The sequence below is a fragment of the Benincasa hispida genome, chromosome 9 (genome assembly GCF_027475165.1).
Source record: "Benincasa hispida cultivar pf3 chromosome 9, pf3_genome.v1.1, whole genome shotgun sequence".
NCBI lineage: Eukaryota > Viridiplantae > Streptophyta > Magnoliopsida > Cucurbitales > Cucurbitaceae > Benincasa > Benincasa hispida.
In genome coordinates, this window is record NC_143486.1 from 34,622,248 (window position 1) to 34,646,391 (window position 24,144).

Sequence of the window (24,144 nt, forward strand, 5' to 3'; positions counted from 1 at the left end):
ACAGTGAGGGGACTGCAACTACTAGGCTTTAATGGAGTGACCCAGTAGTTAACGAATGGTGGTTAATTAGATTAAACAGTTTAGCCGATTAATCACGGACCGTTGGAGTCCATGATCTGTAGGTCCATGAGGTCCCCCTACTAGCTCATATCGGACTGAACCTTAGAACAGTGTGACGAACGAATTTGAAGCGTTCAAACTTGATTTTTGGAGCAAAGCGTTAAATATATACAATATATTTAACCTAATGTTTAATTGTGAATTAAACATAAAGAGAGATAAAATAATAGATATTTAAATAAGATTTAAATATCAAGATTATGAATGGGATTCATATAAATTGGGATAAGTGTTGGATTTAATGTTAAATTAAATTAACTAAATTATTTAATTAATTATTTAATATTAATTTAATTTTGAAAATTGATTATTAGAATTAATTTTTAAATTAAATGGATTTGGTCAAAACTACATTATAAGTCAATTTGCTGGCTAGGTAAAAAATGCAATGGAAGTCAAATTGTTGACTTTTGATTTTTGAAAGTCAAAAAATCAAATTTGTTGACTTTGGACTTTGAGAGTCAAACTTTGACCAAGTTAGTGGAAAGATCCAACATTTGTGAGTGGGAAATGTCAACTTTTGCATAGCTAAGTGTTGTCTTCGTTTAAAGACGCGTGTCCCCTTAAGTCCCACATTTTGAGTTCGTGGAAATTTAATTGTCAAATTCTCATCAAACTCAAACTTGCATGTTTGCATGTAATGGTCTTTAAAAGGAGTGTTTAATGCTTTTGAAGAATTCTGGGCCATAGTGGGTTTAGATGAGATTATGTGATAATCTCATCCCTTTTTCTCTTAAAGCTTTAGCTTTTTCCTTTCCAAATTAGTCACTCACCGGATCCCACCATTCCGTTCTAAGGTAGAGAATAGTCGAGAAGACTCTCATGATAGTCTAAAACTGTTCATGAAGAGATTGAAGCTGATTTGGGGAAGATTCAAAGAGTACAAAGCTTGTATTCTTTTCCCCTTTTACTTGTTTGATTACATGCATGCTTATCTTTATAATTACTCTAATTAGAGTACTTTAGATCCATTTTGCTTCAACTGCATATGAGTTCATTCCATCAGGCGAGAGGTAAAACTTCCTTCTTTTTACTCCTTCCACGAGAGCAAGATAGGATCACAACACCATAGATAATGGTGATTCGTTCTGATACCAATTGAAAAAAGATAAGGAGGTATTTACTACATGTTAACTATGTTACGGGCAATGTTATAGCATTCCACAAGACAATTATCAATAACATAGAATAGATAAAGTAACACCAGAGGTTGGTAACCCAGTTCGACATAAATCACCAACGTCTAGGAGGCAGTGTGCCTAGGAAAAATAACTTCATTAATATCAACGATATGCAATTACAACACAATACTTATCTATAATAGATGCACGATTACAGTGACTCACTTACAACTTTATCACTTAACTGATAACCTAGACTTCTCTTTGGTGTTAGACTCCTTCTTACAGTGTCTTAGGCACCCTCTAAGTTGTTTTATCTGTGAAGCAAATCTTAGGTTCTCCCTAAGATCGAGACTCCTTCTCTATAAGACTTGAGCTCCCCTCAAGTCGTGAGACTTCTTCCCACTCATATTGTATCTTTCCTTCTGAGAACAAAATCCCCTTTGTTCAAATGGCTTAGGTTCCTCATAAACTTCAAAACCTCTTCTCAAAAGGATCTTTTTAGCCTCGATGTGAAGGACACAAAGTACGTCTTCAAGAAACTCAAGAAACTCAACTCTGTTAAAACACTGCAATGTTAACCGAATACATACTAAGTTATTTTTAAACACGAGCTTCACACAAAATAAAACCGCCAATCTTTTCGAATACAAGCTCTTTAAATATGTATAATTGAAACACTATGGGCAACCCTCCCTAACTTCCATAGAAATTGTGCTAGTTAAAAAGAAAAAGATGTCGATAGAATAAGACAACAAAAGAACCTACCAATAAGGAATGTATTTTGCAAGATCGACATTGTTGTAGACATTCCTTTTCCTGAAACCACCAATGCAGGACACATCTCACAACATTTGAGATGCTTAAACAAATATTGCCAACCACACAAACTCTAAGAGATACCTTTGGTTGAAAATAAACCTCTAAAGCCTCGTGAATTATTGACAAAGACGTACGAGCTAACAATCTTGAAATCACTTAAAGAGAACAGAAACTCAAGTCCACTACCTATTTTCCCAATAAGTGGAAACTTCTAAATTTTGCATAGGCAACCCATCCACAAACATGGCATAGAGAAGATTATTTTTTACCATTGGGACAATGCTTCTACTTCCTCATCAAGCTTTGAAGGAGTGATAGGAGAGGGCCACACAAACTCTAGTTTTGAAAGAAAATCTTGAATCATATCCCAAAAAACCTTTTTTCTTGCACCCTCAACTGGAACATGTAATCTTAGTAATCTCTTTCTACCACTAGTTAGTGGCCATACAACACACTCTAGTTTTCCAATCGAGGGGAGAATTAAATTTAACCAAACGAATAATGTTGGAATCATCCTTGAATTTTCTCTAAATAAAAGTATAGACTGGAGTTTTCAATAATTCTACCAAAGAGTTTTCAATCAACCTCACATGAGAGAAAGTGAGATGAACCGACATTTTGTTTTTTAAGTGTTCAACAAGGTTGTTGTTATAATATCAGAAAAACAAATGATTCTGTTATTGCAAAGTTGAAGCAATGAATTATTTAGTAAAGCTTATTGAGCCAAAGACAATGGAAATCTGCATTACAAAGTGGAACATAACAATATTTAAAGCTTAACATAACAACCCTTTAACAATAAGTCCTATACTTGCTCCACAATTATAGAGCATGAATAAAAAAGTAACTAATCCCTAAAAGTAGGAACAACCTTTGACACAATCAACTTAAACAGAGTGGACTTGTTTCAGACTTAAAGCATTTTCTTAACAGACAATGGTTAAACTTGCAAGCAAACAATGGTTTTGTTAAAATATTTACAAATTGATTTTCGATTTTGCAGTAGAAAAGAGTTATATCTCCATGTTTCTATACTTCACTTATGAAAAATAACTTGATATTAAAATATTTAGTCTTTCCATGAAACACTAGATTATGAGAGATAGCAATAGCAGCTTTGTTGTCAACAAGAATCTCTGTGTTTTCTTTCTGCTCAAAATCAAGGTCAAATAAATTTTTGCTTAGCCATAAAGCTTGATTAATAGTAGCTATTGCAGCAATAAACTCTGCTTCGGCAGTGAATTGGACTACAGTTTCTTGCTTCTTTGAGCTCCATGAGAAAACATTAGAGCCAAAAGTAAAACAAGAGCCTTAAGTGCTCTTCATATCATCAATGGAACCTCCCCAGTCACTGTTAGAAAAACCAACCAGCTTGAACTCCTTGCTTCTTGTGAACTTGATACCAAAATCACTTGTGCCTTTTATATATCGTATCACTCTTTTGGCAGCCTTGAGATGTAATTCGCTTGCAAAATGCATAAACCGAGACAAAATACTTACAGCATTCAAATGTCTAGCCTTGTTGCTGTGAGATACATCAAACAATCAATCAAACTTCTAAAATATCCTCCATCAACTTTGACAGCACCATCTTCTTTGCATAGCTTCTCCGTTTGATTCATTGGAGTTCTTGTTGCCTTGCATTCATCCATTTGAAACTTCTTCAGTATTTCCTTTACATATTTTTTCTGGCATATGAAAACTTCATCTTGCCCTCGCTTAATCTCCATGCCAAGGAAGTATGACATGAACCCCAGATCTGTCATTTCAAATGTCTTCATCATCTCTTGATTGAAATTTCGAATATGATCTATGTTGTTTCCTGTAACCAGCAAGTCATCAACACACAATGAAACCATAAGAATGTAGTACCATTGCACTTAACATACAAGGTTGTTTCTGATATACTTTTCATCAAACCCAAGTATAGCAAATATTAATCAATTTTGCTGTACCAAGCTTTTGGAGCTTGTTTTAGTCCATAGAGAGCCTTCTTGAGAAGATAAACCTTATCTTCTTCATCTTCCTTCACAAATCCTTGGGGTTGTTCAACATAAATTTATTCCTGTAGGACACCATTTAAAAAAGCTGATTTGACATCCAACTGGAAGACTTTCCAGGCCTTTTGTGCAGCTATTGCGAGCAGTAACCTGATTGTGTCTAATCTAGCAACAAAAGCAAAAGTGTCAGAGTAATCAACACCAAAGATTTGAGCATATCCTTTAACCACAAGTCTAGCTTTATGTTTGTTGATCAAGCCATCGACATTAAGCTTGGTTTTAAACACCCACTTCACCCCACTTACCTTTTTGCCTTGAGGTCTATCTACAAGGATCCAAGTCTTGTTCTTCTCTATCATTGACATCTCCTCATCCATTGAAACCATCCACATTTGATCCTTTTTTGCTTCTGCATAGTCAGCAGGTTCATACACAGCAACATTGCATCTTTCATAAACATCTGAGAGTAACCTTGTTCCTCTCATAGGCACATCATTTACTGTTTCATTTTGCCAATCATCTTCTTCTTCGATGCTTGAACAAGAGAACTTGGGTTGCTTTGTTATGGTCTGATCCTTCATCTTTTCTTCATCCCAGCTCCACTCTTCATCCTCCAGGAAGTGGACATCCCTGCTCACAACAATATTTCCAGTTTGTGGCTGGAAGATTTTGTAGGCCTTGCTGACAGTACTATAGGCTATAAAAATACCTGATAAAGCTCTCTTATCAAGCTTGTCACGCTTGCTCTATGGAACATGAGTAAAACACAAGCAACCAAATACTCTAAGAAATTTCAACGAGGGTTTATAACCATATCAAGCCTAAAATGGCGTCTGTTCCTTCACTGCCTTTGTCGGAAGCCTGTTTTGAAGAAACACAGCCGTATTTGCTGCCTCTGCCCAAAATTTCTTTAGCAGATTTTTCTCATACAACATGCATCTTGACATCTCCATGATGTATCTATTTCTTCTCTCACTAACTCCATTTTGTTGGGGTGTGTAAGGGGCTATAAGTTGATGCTTTATGCCTGAATTTTCACAAAACTTGTCAAATTCTGCCGAAGTGTACTCCTTCCCATTGTCTGATCTTACAATTAGAATTTTACAACCACTTTCATTCTCAACTCTTGCTTTGAACTTCCAAAAAACTTGAGCTACTTCTGATTTAAAGTTCAAGAAAAAAATCTAGCACATCCGGGTGAAATCATCAATAAATGCAATATAATAGACACTACTTTTAAAGAAGGTGTTCTTTGCGGTCCTACAACATCTATGTGGATAAGCTGCAACTTCCAAGCGGCTCTCCAGGTTGACTTCGGGAATGGCTTCCTGTTCAGTTTTCCAAACTGACATGCTTTGCAGCTTGAGATTGCATCATCAAGCTTGGGAACATCAAGTGCTAGCTCTTTTTCTTTTAGTTGCAGCAAACCTTGATGATGATAGTGTCTAACTCTTTTGTGCCAAATCTATGTGACATCTTCCTTGAGAAGAAAAACAGATTGCTCCTTCTCTAAAGGATTGAGTGAGAAACTCTTTCCTTTCATTGCAACTTTGAAAATTTCCTAATTAGCTGCATCCTTAATCAAACAATATTTATCTTCAAAAGTAACTTTAAAGCCTTTTTCAATAAGTTGACCCACTCTCGACGAATTATGGTTAATGTCAGGAACAAAGAGAACATCTTGTATATACTTTGTACCTGTATAGCTTGTAATCGCAACAATGCCTTTTCCTTTGACAGAGATGTAATCCCTATTGCTGATTCTTACTTTGGTGATGTTAGTTGGCTTCAAATCTCTAAACAATTCCTTGTCATAAGTCATATGATTGGTACAACCATTGTCAATTAGCCAACTTTCGTTTGATTCACTACCCACGAAACATGTAGCCACAAATAATTGATCCTCCTCCTCCTCTTCCTCATCAACAATCTTAGCCTGTTCACCTTGCCGTTGATTCTTGCACTGCAAATTACAGCTTCATGCCCCATTTGGTTACATTTGGTGCACTTGGCGTTTGGTCTTCTCTAGCATTTGAAAGAAGGATGACCCTTTCTATTGCAATGTTGACATGGAGGATAGGACCCCTTTTTAACTCCTACTTTGTTGTTGGCTGAGGATTCTCCATTAAGATTTTGATTCTTCTTGTTGTTGCTTGCATTCTCATGTTTGGCTTGCAAAGCTCCTTCAACAACACCTTCTAGCCTCATAGCTCTTCTTTGCTCCCGTGCTTGTAAAGCATTGAGAATTTCTGCAAGAGTAATTTGAGTTCGATCCTTGGTATTTTCCAAGGCTGAAATAGATGCCTCAAATTTTTCAGGCACCGTTACAAGAATCTTTTTAACAATTCTTGAGTCCTTAAATGTAGAACCAAGTAATCTGATTCGGTTTGTTATGCCCAATAACCTATCAGAATACCCTTTAATTGATTTTGTTTCCTTCATCCTCTCCAACTTGAATTCTCGAATCAAATTTAGAACACGCATTCATTTGGTTCTTGCATCTCCCTCATACTCTGACTTGAGATAATTCCATATCTCATATGGTGATTTTAGAGATAATCCAAATGAATATAGTAGATGAGACTGTAGTAAACAAACAAGCCTTTACCTTGGATTTCCTTGTTTTTTTTCTCCTTCTACAATTTAATCTATGTCATGGTATGATTGTTTGGGAGGTCAGGAATTTCATAATCCTCTTCCACAGCTTCCCAAATATCCAAAGCTTCCATATATGCCTTCATATGAACTGCCCAAACCTGGTAGTTGTTTCCATCAAATACTGGTGGAGAAATTGAAGAAAATTTGGATCTTGCTTGAATGTCATGAAACAAAAAACACTCACTCAGAGATCCCTAAAAAATGAGGCTCTGATACCAGTTGTTGTTTTAATATGAGAAAAACAAAGGATTCTGTTATTGCAAAGTTGAAGCAATGAATTATGTAGTAGAGCTTAGTGAGCCAAAGATAATAGAAATCTGCATTACAAGAGGAACATAACAATATTTAAAGCTTAACATAACAACCCTCTAACAAAAAGTCCTATAGTTACTCCACAATTATAGAGCATGAATAATAAAGTAACTAATCCCTAAAAATAGGAACAACCTTTGACACAATCAAAATAGTGGACTTGTTTCAGTCCTAACGCATTTTCTTAACAAAGGCCCAACTCATCTTCAAACCAATCCTTGAAGTAAATATTGCTTATATAGTAGCTTAAAGAATCCATGAGACTCAAACTGAAATAACTGAGGTAGAGTCTATCCAACGAAGAGAAGGGAAGACATAATCAAGTAGTAGCCAAAGAAAAGACGGAAGGGTAGAAGTTGATGGCAGATCTAGGGGACGGAGAGAGGGAGAAGGGTGGATGGAAATAGGGAAAAGCTACTAGTTGGGCGAAAAGGAACAGAGAGGACAAAGACTGACGACGGCTGGAAAGAATGGAGGATCGACAAAGGAGAGGCAGGTAGGTTAAAATGGAAGAGAGAGAAAGGTCAAGGCCAAAAGTGGATGGAGGATGGCCGAAAAGGATTAGGGAGGAGGACTGCAGCCAAAGAAAGGACAGATGGACAGCATAGGAAAGACAACAAGGGCTTCGAGCAACTAGGCCAATTTCGGGGAGAGGGTGGGTTTTGGGTTGATTTCGGGGAGAGAAAAGGTCTGGGGCGAAGGTGGGAAGAGGATGGCAAGAGAAGAGGATGGCGGCCGAAGAAAGGACGGAGAGATAATGAAGGAAGGACAACAAGGGTATCGGGTAGCTAGTTCATATTCGGGAAGAGAAGGTGGCTGATTGATATAGTATTATTACTATTGATTTATGATCTTGTCGTTAAGGTTTAGAAGAGTGAGCTATGACTCTATAATTTGAAATTTTCTCTGTAATAAAACTATTTTCTCCTTTTGTTCGTGGCATCGTAGTTAACACACTGTTATTGAACTACGTAAATTTCTAAATCAATTTTATATTGCCTTACCTTTTTTGTCTTTATCTTTGTTGGTTGATTTCTTAACCCAATCTTAGAAAAAAGTAGTGTGGCAAATTTAAATTTGAATCAACTTACATATGGTGTCAAATAGATATTCCCAGACGTATTCTGAATGAATTTGGTGGACACTAAATGAAGTGGATGTGTTGGCATGGTTCTTGGTATGTCTCTCTTGTAAGACCCATAAGTATTCGTCTTCCACCATTAGATATTCTTTCCTCAAATTTACTGCCAAATCATTAATCAAATGGATCCAACCTTAAAATAAAACGAATTTAAATCATACCCCACAAAAATTAAATTAATCAAATGGTTAATTAATAATTACCAAGATTTTCTAGTCGATTTGTTTTGTAGTCTATCTTGAAGTCTTCCACCAAATTTGGGTACATATCAGGTCGTTCCCACAAAGAGTAGAATCTCATAGACACTGTCCCAAGTGTAATAATATAAATCAATCATACATCTATCTCTTTAAACTTGCATCTAAACAAATAAATAGTTAAACTACGAAAAATTTGTTTCGTTGGATTAATTTTTTAACGAAAGAAAGTAAAAAGACAAAATACATATTTTTAAATATTTAAAAAGTCAATTCAAACATGCTGAACAAAATGTATGTTAAATTTTTAAGTTAAACTTACACATCATGCTTATTACATCGCATAAACGTCGGAAATATATTGGTTGAACGTCGAATAATGACCATGTTCTCTCTCCTATGATCTCATTGGAGGACAATTCGTCGATGATCAATGAGTCCCTTTTCGAACTTACTATGAAAATTTAAATGTATTAATAAAGAATTCAGCTTGTAAACCAATGCCATAAATGATTTGCTCTAATTAAAGTTACCAGCCCTTTGTAATATATCTTCAGAATATCGTGAAAGTACATCATTCGAGAACGTCGCCCCAGCTCGCAATAACGCAACATATTCACCTTCCAACTTCATCATTTCTTCTTTCCTACATACTGTAAATTAATAGTTATTAGTAAGGTTTGCAATGGTTTTGTGTTAGAAGGGAAAAAAAGTGTACTAGTAGTGAAAAGATTTTAACGGACACGTGTGGTACAAATGTTGTGGTCGATCCTTGGAGAGGTGTCTAAGTTTGTTATTTAAAAAATTACATAAATAAATAAAGCGGATTTAATTTTGACGATAAATCATCTAAAATGAGCATAGTTCAACTAGCATAATATTTTACTATCAACTTTAAAGACCTGAAACACATGTTGTAAAACGAAGGGCTTGTTTGGGGACCCAATATTGTATGTGGGAGATGATATAGCCTCTATATCGTCGTTTGGCCCACTGATATATATCTCCCCTTCACTTTCTTCAACATGTGCACATTTACTCTTATTTAACAACTCTCTCAGCTTCTCCACCCTCCACTTCCTGTGTCTCCTCCCTTTTTATACCTGGTCATCATTCTCGTCACTCTCTCCTCCCTTCCTATGGCCCACTTACGTTTTTTATTTCTTTATTCTTTTCTTGAGTTTATTTCATTATACTTTGGGTGTAATTTTTTTCTACTATATCTATTTTATTAAGAAACCATGGTATTTCATTCTAGTTTCATGCACCCATTTTTTACCTTCAATTTACATACATCGTTTTTCCTTCAGTGTTCTGTGATAGAGTATATTAATAATTTATTATCTATAATTTATGTCATTCAAGCTTTCATTTTTATTTACTTAGTATATCAATTATTTATCTGCATAATGCCCATTAAAAAAATAACAATATTTTAGATTAAATCTTTGTACACAATTTCTCAAAAAAAAAAAAAAAAAAAAATCATATACAACATCAATATTCAAAATCTACTATTCGAAAGTCCATTTTAAAACCTCAATGGAAAACTCATCCGTGAATATATATGAGAAAAACCTCAACGAAATCTCTAAAATCAAACAGAAGCAAAACCTTTTTTTTCTTAAAAGCCTCACTAAAATATTTAATTGATCATTCACAACTATGTAGTTCTCTATAGTTTTTAAAAATTAAATTTACAAACACTATTTTTTAAGACTCTTTTCAAAATTCAAGTCATGATTGGAAATTATATATATATTTAGTATTAAAAAGTGGAAAAAGGTTTTAGAAAAAAAGTTGGTATGTCCATCCTTGGCTTAGAATTAAATTTAGTATTTTTAAATGTTGGTATTTCGTTGACTATTTACGATTAATCTTAAATTTTGATTCAACTTTTTTTTCAAAACAATAATAATAAATAATTATTTAAAAGACAATAATTGAATACAAAAAACTGAATTGATACAATAATTGAATTATAAGATTTAAAAAAAAAATAGGGTTCATACAAGCAAATTATTTTAGAATAAGATAGCACTAACATATAAACTTTACACACCAAAACACAAACATATGAACTCTGACATAACAACTCTGCACGCCAAAATACAAATATCAGAACTCTCCAAACATCAGAACTCTAGATATTTTATATCATCTTAGCGCCCCAAATAACCCAAAATTGTGTAATTTGATGCAAAAGTCAGAAGAAGTGCTCAATTAGAGCTCTTGAAATAAAGCCTCCATTTTCCATATTTAAAAAGTTTTAAAATTTATCAATATCTTTTTCAAAGAAATAAGAACCTAAGAAAAACAGTTAACAAACATATTCTAATTTCTAATCTCTAGTTCATAAGAAGAAGAAGAAGGGAAAAAAAGAAAAAAAAAAAAAAAAAAAAAAAGCGTTAACCATGTAAGCTTATTTGCCGAACAAAATATTCATTTATAGATAAACTTCTAAAATAAAACTGAAATTTACTCCTCCTAATAATAATAATAATAATAGTATAAATAAATAAATAAATCAAATTTATGTTCCACTTACTCATCTGAGATAATAATCCATCATAATCAGAGGAATATTTGGAAGATATAAGATCCACGCCAGTGGATAATTTAGGTATGTATCTCCTTCGTGAGATTAAATATACTTTTTCTGCATACTCCAATTCTCTTCTGGTTTGAACTGCAAGAAATTTGGATTTACAATGATCAATTAAATATTAACCAAAAATGTTACATCACATCATACTCGTAGTATTGGTAAATAAATAATACAACTTAGGACCGAAATTAATTACCTATGTTCTGTAATACATCCTCTTTATTCTTTGACCACTTTCCTTGTAATATGTTAATGTATTCATTCTGATATTCCACCAATGTATCCCTCAAACGCACTGCAAATTTTTAAAACATTAAATATATATATATATTTACTTACTTTTATTTGTGATGAAATTACTATATATGTTGCTTACATAGTTTTGTCAACAAATCTATGTGGGAAGATCCTTGTCCACCGATTAAGAGAGAAAAATAATCGCTTGTGGCTTTCTTAAATTGATGTCTGTCATTAACTGTAAAACATAAAAGAGAATGGATGAAAGAAGAGAAATTGTGATTGAGAAGGCAGGTTAATTAAACAGAGTATTTGTGTACTGTAACTTCAATAACTTACCACCAAATGTAATTTTATTGGTATTATCAAGCGATGACCGAAATCTCTTCAGGTGAAATAGCAGATTCTGTTCCATCTTCAACTTTAGAATTTCTATATAACGCATAATGATAAGAAATTAAACCAAAAAAAAAAATGAAAAAAAAATCCAAAAAATTGAAAATTTTAGTTTAAGAATTTGATTGGATATATATACGTTACCTGTAATTCCGTCCAAACAATTAAGCTTCTTTTCAATTGACGAAAACCTTCGCAAGATTGGCTTTGCGTCTACGAGCTTTGTGTAAAGCCCATCTACGACCTTTTTAACATACTGGTCTATATCCTTTCTCTTGGATTCTGCTTTCTTTTCTTCGTCCTTTAGAATCTGCCATGGCGGCTTTGCCTTAATCGGCTTTTCAAAACTAATGCTTTTCCTTTCCCCAAATAAACATTTTGCATTTTCCCCTTCTTTTTCCACTATGTTTTCCATTGAAGCTATAATGAAATTTAGGACAAAGAGCAGAGAGAAACTTTTTAGGAGATTTAGGAAGAATTGCTGAGTGATTATTCATTCCAAAAGTAAGAAAATAAATAGTAAAGTGAGGATAAGTGGAAAGATTCCCACCTTATGAGCAAGGGCCACATGGCATATACAAGGAATAAAAATATATACACCCCTAACAAACCCTGACATTGTTTCACAAGAGGGGCAGCAAGGTCTTTACAAGTAATGAAAAGGGAATTAAGCGTGTGTTTCAACATCCTCCTCAAACGAGAGGGTGATGAAATTACGCTGAGTTTGGATCGCAGTTCACAATACCGATGCTCAAATAAGGGCTTCGTTAAGCCATCAGCAAGCTGGATTGTGGAGGGAACATATCGAACCTCCAATTCTTGGGCAAGAACTTTGTCACGAACAAAATGAACATCTAATTAGACATGTTTACTCCTGGAGTGAAAGATCGGATTGGCTGCAAGAGATAAAGCACTCACATTATTGCACCAAATAATGGGAGGGGACAACAAATGAAGAGATAGTTATTGGAGGAAAAATTATATGTAGCTCACATCAGCAGCAACATTAGCCAAGGCCCTATATTCTGATTCAGTGCTGGAGCGGGCAACAACATGTTGTTTCTTTGAGCTCCATGAGACAAGAGAGTGACCTAAGAACACACAATGAGCAGCAACTAACTTGTAATCATCAACATTACACATCCAGTCAGCATCACTATAGACAACCACCGAAAGATCATCAGATTTGGAAAGAAATAGCCCATGATGCAGAGTCCCTTTGAGGTCCCGAAGAACTTGTTTAACTGTCTACAAATGAATGGATATAGGAGACTGATTGAATTAGCTGAGACGATTGATAATAAAGGAGATGTCTGGACGAGTGCGAGTGAGGTATTGAAGGGCTCCGATAACACTTCGATATAAGGTTGGATTGGCCATGGGAACACCATCACAGATAGACAGGTACTTACCAGTTACAGCAGGGGTAGGAGCTGTTTTAGATGAGGCAAATCAGCCCTGTCAAGAAGATCAAAGAAATATTGCGATTGAGTGAGATTGATACTATCACTACTTCGTTGTACTTCAACACCCAAGTAGAAATGAAGCAGTCTCATGTCTTTCAAAGCAAAAGAACTATGGAGTTGCTGAACAAAGAAGTCAATCCACGTGCTTGATGTTCCAATGAACAATATATCATCAACATATATGAGTATAATGGCAAGAAACATTCCTGATTTCTCATAGAAGAGGGAGGATGGAAAGATCTAACAAATCCCTCTGGTTATTTCATGTACACATCTTCTATAATAAATCCATTAAGAAAGGCATCGTTCACGTCTAACTGACGAATCGACCAACCATTGGCAACTCCTGTTATAGAAAGACTCGAAATCAAGAAGTAGAACAGTGCAGCTGGAAGTTAAACGATTGTCAACCTCTTTATGTTAAGTGTTGTAACCACTAGAGCTTGATCATTGGCCAAATCGCCTGCACATATATGAATGAAATCAAATGTGAGATCAGTGTAAGAGTGGATAAGAACTCGAGAGAGACGACATTCGTTCTGTAAAACTTTGAAGAGTAATAAAAGAGAACCTCTCAATTTGCACAGTGGACATAGGCCTTTGGCCGAACCACTTAAATTCCTGTGTCTTTTTTTCTTACCTCTACGATCATTTAGATTTTGTTAAAGTATCATTTACATGATCGTGTAGTTCCTAATGCATCGTGTACATGATCGTTTAGCTCCACGCTCAATCATCTATACGATCGTTTAGCTTCTCAGCTGTCATCTATACGATCGTCTAGCTTCAGACAACTGTCGTATAGACAATCATCTAACGCTTCCTCCAATCGTTTACTTAATTGAACTATCATTTAGTTCTTTATGCATCGTCAGAAGGATTTTCAAGCTTCTAAATTCTATCTCCCCTTACTCTTGAATTGTTATCAACCGTTATATCTGAGTGTATTGGGATTATTAACGTGAAGATCTTGTCATCTGAGACAACAAGTGGTATTAGAGCTCAGTGAATAGTTCAAGACAGCTCCAAGATATGAATTCTTGATTCAGAATAGTCAATCTTGAAGACCAAGAATGACAACTACCAGATATGAGATTGAGAAATTTGATAGCAAGACAGACTTTAAACTGTAGAAAGCAAAGATTAAAGCAGTCCCGAGGCAGCTAAAGGCTCTCTCGGCCATTACGGACTCTGCGAAGTACCTTGAAACACTCTCTGAGGCTGACAAAGAGACTATTGAATCGAACACATATGGAACCATTATTCTCAATGTCACAGACAGTGTTTTGAGGCAAATTGTTGACCAACCTACTGCCCATGCCCTGTGGAATAAGTTGAATGAGATATATCTCAACAAATATCTGCCCAACAAAACTTTCTTGAGAGAAAGATTCTTCACTTATAAGATGGATCCAGCAAATTCCCTCACAGATAATCTTAATGAGTTCAAGAGGTTGTCTTGTAAGTTCAGATCAATTGGAGATAATATTAGAGAAGAGAATGAGGCATTCATACTATTGAATTCTCTACCAGAATCTTTCAAAGATGTGAAGACTGCATTGAAATATGGTAGAGAAAGAATTACCACAAAAGCTATCATATCAGCTGTAAGAGTCAGAGAGCTTGAATTGCAAATGACTAAGAAGGATCAACCAGGAGGTGAAGGCTTGTTCTCAAAGGAGAAGAACAAGAACGATGGAAAGGGCAAACATAACAATGGGGCACATGAAAAAGAACTGTTATGCCTTGAAGAGAAAATTGAACTAACATAACAAGGGTGGTAAAAAGACTGAGGCTACTGTAGGAGAGAATTCCCTAGTTTATTCAAATGCTTAGCTGCTATTGAAGAAGGTGGAGACCAAAATACTATAGAGACTCAAGATTGGGTGTTAGATTCTGGTTGCTCAGTCTACGTGACACCATCCAAGGGATGGTTTTGTACTTATAAGAAGTGGGATGGTGGGCTAATCTATATGGGAAACAATTGTACATGCAGAGTTGTGGGAATAGGGTCTATGTCCTTGAAGATACAGGATGGTTCAGTCAAATTGATAAGGAATGTGAGGCCTGTTCCAACTTCGAAGAGGAATCTTCTTTCTTTGGGATGTTTGATGCCATAGGCTATGAATATAGGGGTATAGGAGGCACCTTTGAAATTATTAAGGATTATAAAGTGGTTTTGGTGGCAACCAAGGTAAATGGTTTATATGTCATCAAGGATGTGCAGATGGCACACTCGGCTTTGTTAGCAACTGATGAGGAACCTATTGAAGATGAGTTATAGCACAAAAGACTCTCTCATATCAATGTGAGAGGCTACAAATGCTATCTAAAAAGGGAATACTGAGATAGCCTTAAATTTTATGAACATTGCATATTGGACAAAACAACAAGACAACAATTCCCCAAAGGACAACACACTTCAAAGGAAATCCTTGAATATGTGCATTTAGACTTGTGAGGGCCAACTCACTCTCCATCTCTTAGTGGAGCAAGATACTTTCTTTCATTTGTAGATGACTACTCAAGGAAGAGTTGGGTTTACTTTTTAAAATCCAAAGATGAAGTGTTTAGTAGATTCAAAGAATGGAAGACCTTGATTGAAAAGCACACTCTTAACATATTAAACATTTGATAGCCGATAATAGTTTAGAGTTTTGTGGAGAGGAGTTTAACTTGTTTTGCAGGGAGCATGGCACAGTGAAGCATAGAACAATGAGGTACACATCTCAACAAAATGGAGAAGCTGAAATATTAAATAGAACAGTGCTAGAAGAGTAAGGTGTCAGTTGTCCAATGCCTTGTTGCCTGAAAAATATTGGGTTGAAGCTGTCTCCTAAACCGTATATACACTTAATAGATGCCCTCATCAATCTACAGAGCTGAAGATTCCTAAAGAGAGGTGGACAGGGCCGACTCCTAGAAGAAACTTTTCATTACATCTATTCTTCAAACCTTTAAGATGTATTGGTCAATTAATTATCTTAAAGTGTGTTATCATGTCCTTGAACTAATCAAGCAAGTTCTCTATCAAGTGGATGGATACTTATGAGACTTGAAACCACTTTACAGAATTGACAATAACATATTCAAAGCCTTACAATATCATCAACTTTTCCAAATAAAGAACAAAAATTGTACCCTTATGATATGGTACTAGGCCTAATATGGTAGTAGTTGCCTCAAATGTTCATTATATTAGCAATCAACCGCGAACAAGATCCATTGTTTCTTAGCTAATTTGTTTTCTAAAATTTTCTACCAAATAGCATTTGAGGATAAAACGGGTTGATAAAAGTTGAGATCTACCACCAATAATGTCATTTAGATTTCTCATTATTGCCTACGTATGTTGCTATCATCATTTTGGCTTGTAATTAGAGTGCATCTTAGTTTCAAATGATTTGTAAAGGAAAATTGCATACTTTCTCTTACTAAGTTCTCATGATGTGGTTGAACTGTTGTGTCTAGGTTTTTATCAAAGAATATGTCAGGGTACACATGATGATTGATTAAATAACCAATATCTTGGAAGTGTGATATAGTTTTTTTGTGAGTGTATTTTATCCAATTTTATAGGAAAAAACTGCTAGAAAGTTCGTGGATTTTAATTTAATAAAGTTTAATTTTAATAATTTTTATGAAGAAAGTTTTTGTTAGCCACCTATTTCAAAAAATATTCTTAGAACTTAACAATAGGTTCTATAGATTAGTTGGAATCTATTGCCGACATGCCACATCCATGATTAGATAGGATAGTCTAGGGATGGGATGTGAAATTAATTCTAAACTAACGAACAAGCTGGACTCAATAGCCTTCTATACTTATCGATTAGTTTTATAAGCCTAGCTAGGATAATTAAGACAACAAATTAAATTGGTGATTTTTTCTAATCTAGGTTGATTATGAGCCATATTAAACATGAGAAAGCTAATGAATTTACCACAACCATAAACTCAACTAATTATATATTTGAAGAAACTGTGACTCAAATACCTCAGCTAGTTTAGTTTATAACTAACTTTATCTTCTAACGATCTGTTGGTATATGTTATAAATACCAGTGTTTAGAAAACAAAACAAAGTAGTTCACAATTTCTATTTTTCTGTAAACAAATAAGCTGTATGAAATCTTCAAAGTGAAAAACAACGTGAATCTTCCTGTGGACGTAGGCATCTTTGTCGAACCATGTTATCCTATGTGTTTCTTCTTCTTCTCTTTATCTTCTTCTTTTGATTGACATCAATCTTTCTGCAAATCGCGTAAACATAATCTTGTTATCAAAACGTATCGATTTTAAAGTATCGATTTGAAACGCGCATCGATTTCTTCTATTGAGTAACATCAAGTCAGTCTTTTTCATCTTCGAGTTACCTCGAGTAAAGATCAAGACTCATCGAGTAGAGTCAAGTATCGATCAGCACTAATCGAGTTTCATCGAGCAAAGAACAGAAACTCGTTGAGGATAGAAGGAAATTTGCATCGAGTATCAAGTAGAAACTTATCGAGCAACGAGTATCTAGCATCGAGGATTTGACAAAGCCTTTTTCAGCTATTTCTTCATCATCTCAATGTTGATCTTGAGTAATTGGCCCTAGAAAAGATGGAATAACCCAACGATTTATGGTATCATAGCATTTGAAGATCATCAAGGTCAGCATTCTTGGAGCATCAAGATACTCAAGAAAACTATTATCGATACTCGATCAGGTAAGTGATGGCTGTTGCAAGATTAGAAGTAGAGAAGTTCGATGGAAATGGTAATTTTGGTCTGTGGAAGGACAAAACAAAGCTATTCTTGGACAATAGAGAGCTCATAGAGCCCTTTTAGACCCCTCAACTCTGCCACCTACATTAACAGCTCAAGAAAGTGAAGATATGAAACTTAGAGCCTATGGAACTTTAGTTCTTAATCTCAATCACAACATTTTGAGATAGGTGATCGATCAAGACATAGCATACAAGATGTGGGTCAAGCTGGAAGGTCTCTATGCAACCAAGGATCTACCCAACAAGATGTACTTAAGGGAAAAGTTATTCACTTTTAAGATGGATTCTGCTAAACCACTATCAGACAATCTGGATGAGTTTAAAAGGATAGTTTCTGAGTTTAAGAGCCTTGGTGAAAATATTGACGATGAGAATGAAGTCTTTGTCTTGTTGAACTCTCTATCCAAAGCCTATAAGAAGGTAAAAAATGCCTTAAAATATGGTAGAGAGTCAGTTACTACTAATGCCATTATTTCAACATTGAGAACTAGAGAGTTAGAGCTTCAGTTAGTCAAAAAAGAGTAGCCTGGTGTAGAAGGGTTGTTTGTCAAGGGCAAGAGCAAGCAGAATCAATCTAAAGGGACTAAAAATCAGTCTGGTGAAGAGCATAAACCCAAAACCAAGCTGAGATATAATTACTGCAAGAAGAAAGGACACTTGATGAGGGATTGCTACAGATTAAAACGGAAAAATTAGGAAAAAGAGAAGGATCAGAAAGGAAAACAGCCAGAAGCTTCAGTGATTGAAGGGTCCTACTTCTATTCTGATGACATAGCCTCTACTAGACACAAAAAAAACCAAATAGGTCCTCTTGGGAAGCATGATTGGGTACTTGACTCTAGTTGTACCTATCATATGACACCCTTTAGACCTTGGTTTAATACCTACAAGGATATGGATGGAGAATCTATGTACATGGGGAACAATGAAGCCTGCAAAATCAATAAGGTTGATTCAGTATCTTTAAAGCTAAAGGATGGATCAATCAAGCTTCTCATAAATGCGAGACATGTACCTTTAGTCAAGAGAAATTTTATATCTCTGGATATGCTTGACTCCATTGGGTGTGAGTGTAGAGGAAAAGATGGAATCCTAGAGGTGATTAAAGATTCTAAGGTAGTTGGTTGATGAAAAGGTCAATGACCTCTATATTGTAAGAGGAGTATAGATGATGACTAGTACCAACACGGTTTCAACAGCAAGCTTGACAGAGGTGGACTTGTGTAAAACATACTATCCCATATCAGTGAAAAAGGGTTGCAAGCATTGTCTAAACAAGGTATACTGCCGACAACGAGCAGAAATGCACGTTATTACAACACGAATATATAAAAAAATGTAGGATTACGAAGGTAAAAATATGTAAAATCGTGTCCAAAAGCATTAAGTTGATAACTTTGTGATCGCATTCGTCCATCACATTAAAGCAGCTAATTTACGTATTTTGTGCAGGAAATTGCGTTGGCGCAAGGCAGAATTGCGATCCAAGGAATTCAGCATCTGAGTGCATTAAAAGATTGCGACCGCAAAGCTATGCGATCATATACGTTCGGGAAGATCTGCTCAAGAAGGTGGCCGCATAAAGACGGCGCATCAAGGTGAAAGCTTAATAAATCATGATAGGACAGAAAGCTGATGACGATCGAATCCGAATTTAGTTGACAAGTCGTTAACGACGCATTGTAGCCAGTACACTCAACTTTTCGGTGACAATTAATCGGCGCATCAAAGAGAGATTTAATGACATCTCACCAGTGCAATCATTTGAGAGAAAAGCTCTTCACCCTGAAGCTCTATAAGTATCGAAGGCCATTTCATTAAAGGAGTTCAATAATTTTAGAATTCTAGAGTTCCTTTCCGCCATTTCCATAGATAGCCGTAGTCTTTAATTTTTATATACTTAGAAGGCAGAGGCGAGTGGAGAGAGAAGACGTCGAAAGATCGTTCCTGGTAGCTCAAGAGAGTGCCAGGAAGCGTTGAGAATGGAGAGAGGGCCGACTCTTCCGAAAGCAAGACATTCTTTTAGGCAGAGTAGAGAAAAAAAATAGTGTAAAAGCTTTGGGAAGCAAGACATTGCTACCAGGCTCACTATCCCTACTTTCCATTGTCATTCTGTATTCTGATTTCATTTATAAAATGGAACTTGCATCTTTACATCTGTTGACTCTCTTTACATTACGCATGAATAACTAAACTTCCGAATGGGTTGAGAAGCACTCAGCTAGCATGACCTAAGATCTTCATTTTATGTGATCATCTTGTCTTATGTATGTGTCCATCACCCTTTAGAGCTACTTGAGAGAGAGTCTAAAGAAAGAACCTAGGCTTGAGAGAGCTAGGTTAAAATCTAGGCTTGAGAAAGTTAGATTAGAACTGCATAAACAAGAGATAGAAACTTAGAGATAAGTTCTGTTTGCTAACATGCATCACATGCACCCTAGAAATAGGATATGGTAATATGTGGTTGCCTTATGTATGTGTGCACCATTCATCATCGCATAGACAAGAATAGAGGCTTAGATATAAGTCCTATAGACATCATCGCATACACCGCATGCGTCCTAAAATTAGGAGCTGTAACATTTGCATTGAGAGATGACCTGTTGTTGTATGTGTGTAGCATGATCACATAACTTGAATGTAATCTTAGGAAGTGTTAGCTAAATCCCTTCTCAACTCGTTCCCCGCATACTCATTGTAACTTTCGTTGTTATTAACTCTTTTCTCAATTCGCCGTATAGAATCTATACCTTAAACAAACATACCAACCAACTCATTGTTTTATTTATCACCACAAAGGAATCAGAAATTACCGTCGCATATTGTCTCAGTAGTCCCTGTGTTCGACCTTGGGCTTACCAGGAAACCTAGTAGGATTTATACTTGAATTTTGCTAGGAAAACTTGCATGTACAACGCATACACCACCATCGCAATATACACCATTATTTCATCATATTCACAACGCATCAACTACCTAAAGGGATCAGTGAGTATCTTTTCTTCTGTGGACACTATATTCTAGGGAAAGCCACCAGACAAAATTTCACAAAATCTCAGCATACCACACAAGAAACATTGGACTATGTTCATTCTGACCTATGGGGATCATCTCCTACACCGAGCCTTAGTGGCTCAAGATATTTTTTAACCTTTATAGATGAATTTTCTAGGAAGAGCTGGATATACTTTCTTAAAACTAAGGACCAGATTTTTAGGAAGTTTAATGAATTGAAAGCTATGATAGAAACTTAAACATCTAAAAGGTTAAAATACTTTAGAACCGACAATGGGATTGAGTTTTGCAATGAAGACATTGACAAATATTGTAGTGAGAATGAACAGAATGGGGTTGCTGAGAGGTTAAACAGAACTATAATGGAAAGGTAAGATGTTTGCTTTCTGATGCTATCCTAAGTGAAAACTATTGGGCGGAAGCTGCAGCCTACACAGTATATACCTTGAATATGTGCTAATCATCCTCCTAATCTAGACAACCTTAAGGTTTTTGGGTGTGTAGGGTTTGCTCACCAAAATAAAGGAAAGTTGAAAGTCGGAGCAGTTAAGTGTATGTTTGTAGGCTTCACAGAGGGTGTTAAAGGATATAAAATGTGGCATCTAGTAGAGAGGAAGCTCATAATTAGCAGAGACATCACTTTTAGAGAAGAGTACATGTTTATCCAAAAAGAGAAAAGACTTGAGGATTAAGGTGAGTCATCTACCATAGGAATTGAGGTAGAGATACCTACTGAGCAACTAACAGAATCTAACCTACCTAGTGACATAGGAGAAGTTGAGGAAGATGCAGGGAACAAGAGGAGACTGTTAATGAGCAACCATTCTTGAGTTAGTATGTCTTAGCTAGGGATAGACAAAGGAGAACCATTATCCCTCCAGCTAGATATACTGAAATCAACTATATGAATTTGGTTCCAGATGTTGTTGTGGCTCCTATCAAGAACCAACAACCTTTGAAGAAGCAACAAGTTGTGCTGATGCAAGGGATTGGATAGAAGCTAGGAATGAGGAAATGCACTAAAAGTGAATGATACTTGGCCTTTGGTTCCTCTACCTAAGGGTTATAAACCACTTGCCTCTAAATGGGTTTTCAAACTTAAGAAAGGTGCATCCTGTGATCAGAAACCTAGGTATAAGGCAAGGTTGGTTACAAAGGGGTTTACTCAAAAGGTAGGAATAGACTACTCAAAGATTTTCTCTCCAATTGTCAAACAAACTTCCATAAGACGTCTTTTATCCTTGGTTGCTTAAAATAATTCAGAACTGTATCAACTAGATGTGAAAACTACCTTCCTTCATGGACATCTAAAAGAGACAATCTACATAATGCAACCTAAGGGATTTAAAGTTAAAGGAAAAGAAAATCTTTATTGCTTACTCAACAACTCAATCTATGAGTTAAAACAATCACGTAGGTGTTGTTATAGCAGGTTCAATGACTATATTTCTAGCATTGGATTCAAAAGAAGTTCATTTGACATATGTGTTTATGTAAATACCGGTTCCTATAAAGATAAGGTTTACCTACTCATATATGTGGATGATATGTTATTGGCAGGTAGGTCGAAGGAAGATCTAACCCCTGTTAAAAATCTCTTAAAAAGTGAGTTTGATATGAAGGACTTGGGAGGAGCAAGAAAGGTCCTAGGAATTGAAATCCTGAGGAACATGGAGGAGTCTATTTTAAGCATTGACCAATTTAACTATTGTGAGAAGATCCTAAAAAGGTTCAATATGAGTGATGCTAAACCTGCAAGCTTACTTATTACTCAACACTTCAAGCTATCCTCAGCCTCTCCTAAAGATTTTGACAAAGAACATTAAAAACAAATGTCAGTCATACCCTATAGTCAGGAAATCGGAAGCCTAATGTATTTAATGATTTCTACTAGACCTGATCTCTCATATTCAGCTAGCCTTATTAGTAATATATGCCCAACCAAGGTAAGAGACACTAGGAGGCTATTAAATGGATCCTAAGATACTCAATTTGGTATAAAAACTCAAGACTAGTCTACAAAAAATCATCTGAACCAAACTTAGATTTATATGGATATGTGGATGCTGACTATACTGGTGATTTTGACAAAATGAGGTTCCTAATAGATTACCTATTCCTTTATGGTCCCAATCTAATCAGCTGGAAAGCAATACTATAACCTATAGTAGCTTTATCTACAATAGAAGCTGAATATATGACTTTAATAGAAGCAATTAAAGGGTCTTTATGGCTTAAGGGATTGCTGAAAGATTTTGGAATAGATCAAATAGTGATAAAACTCTACTGTGACAACCAAAGTGCTATCCATTTATCCTAAAATCCACAATACCACACTAGAGCTAAACACATTGATATAAAACATCATTTCATCAGAGACAAAGTAGAAACAAGGGAAACAGAAATCTTAAAGGTTCATACATCAGAAAATGCAGCTGACATGTTGACAAACCAGTGTCAAAGCTTCAATTTGTCAAATTTCTAGAACAGGTTGGTTTCGAACTTCCAGATACAGGGTGGACAAAATGGTTAGAATCAGGAAGATCAAAAGATTGCAAGGCATTAGAGTAAAGGTGGAGAATTTGAAGAAACCGTGGTAAAACTCTATTGTGACAACCAATGTGCTATTCATTTATCCTAAAATCCACAACACCACACTAGAACTAAACACATTGATATAAAGCATCATTTCATCAGAGACAAAGTAGAAACAAGGGAAATAGAAATCTTAAAGGTTCATACATCAGAAAATGCAGCTAACATGTTGACAAAACTAGTGTCAAAGCTTCAATTTGTTAAATGTCTAGAACAGGTTGGTTTCGAACTTCCAGACACAAGGTAGACAAAATGGTTAGAATCAAGAAGATCAAAAGATTGCAAGGCATTAGAGTAAACGTGGAGAATTTGAAGAAACCGTGACTAAAATACCTCAGCTAGTTTAGTTTATAACTAACTTTATCTTGTAACGGTCTGTTAGTATATGTTATAAATACCATTTATCAGAAAACAAAATAGAGTAGTTCATAATTTATATTTTTCTGTAAGCAAACAAGTTGTACGCAATCCTCAAAGTGAAAAAGAACGTGAATCTTCCCGTGGACGTAGGCATCTTGACCAAACCACGTAATCTTGTGTGTTTCTTCTTTTTCTTTTTATCTTCTTCTTTCGATCGACATTGATCTTTCTGCAAATCGCGTAAACACAATCTTGTTATCAAATTAGAAATATCTATGCTTCTTACATTAATACACTATAATAGTAGCTAGTTAGGTAATCGTC

The 24,144-nt window shown here is 35.5% G+C and overlaps 1 protein-coding gene across 9 annotated transcripts in view; it reads right to left on the reverse strand.

Moving 5' to 3' along the window:
• Nucleotides 1-12,753, reverse strand: part of LOC120085457 (uncharacterized) — a 50,010-nt gene extending 37,257 nt beyond the window's left edge. For 8 of the 9 annotated variants that reach the window (XR_005483946.2, XR_005483945.2, XM_039041424.2 and 5 more), the window contains exons 1-9: nucleotides 11,757-12,156; nucleotides 11,556-11,648; nucleotides 11,356-11,454; nucleotides 11,176-11,274; nucleotides 10,920-11,060; nucleotides 8,905-9,024; nucleotides 8,694-8,825; nucleotides 8,378-8,479; nucleotides 8,125-8,277 (exon numbers count right to left, since the gene is read on the reverse strand). Coding sequence is in view for 7 of the 9 variants with exons in the window: in XM_039041424.2 (XP_038897352.1) it covers nucleotides 8,125-8,277; nucleotides 8,378-8,479; nucleotides 8,694-8,825; nucleotides 8,905-9,024; nucleotides 10,920-11,060; nucleotides 11,176-11,274; nucleotides 11,356-11,454; nucleotides 11,556-11,648; nucleotides 11,757-12,027 (1,210 nt within the window). In the remaining 2 variants the exon portion in view is untranslated. The other variant, XM_039041426.2, reaches the window with a different exon arrangement.
• Nucleotides 12,754-24,144: the final 11,391 nt, after the last annotated feature.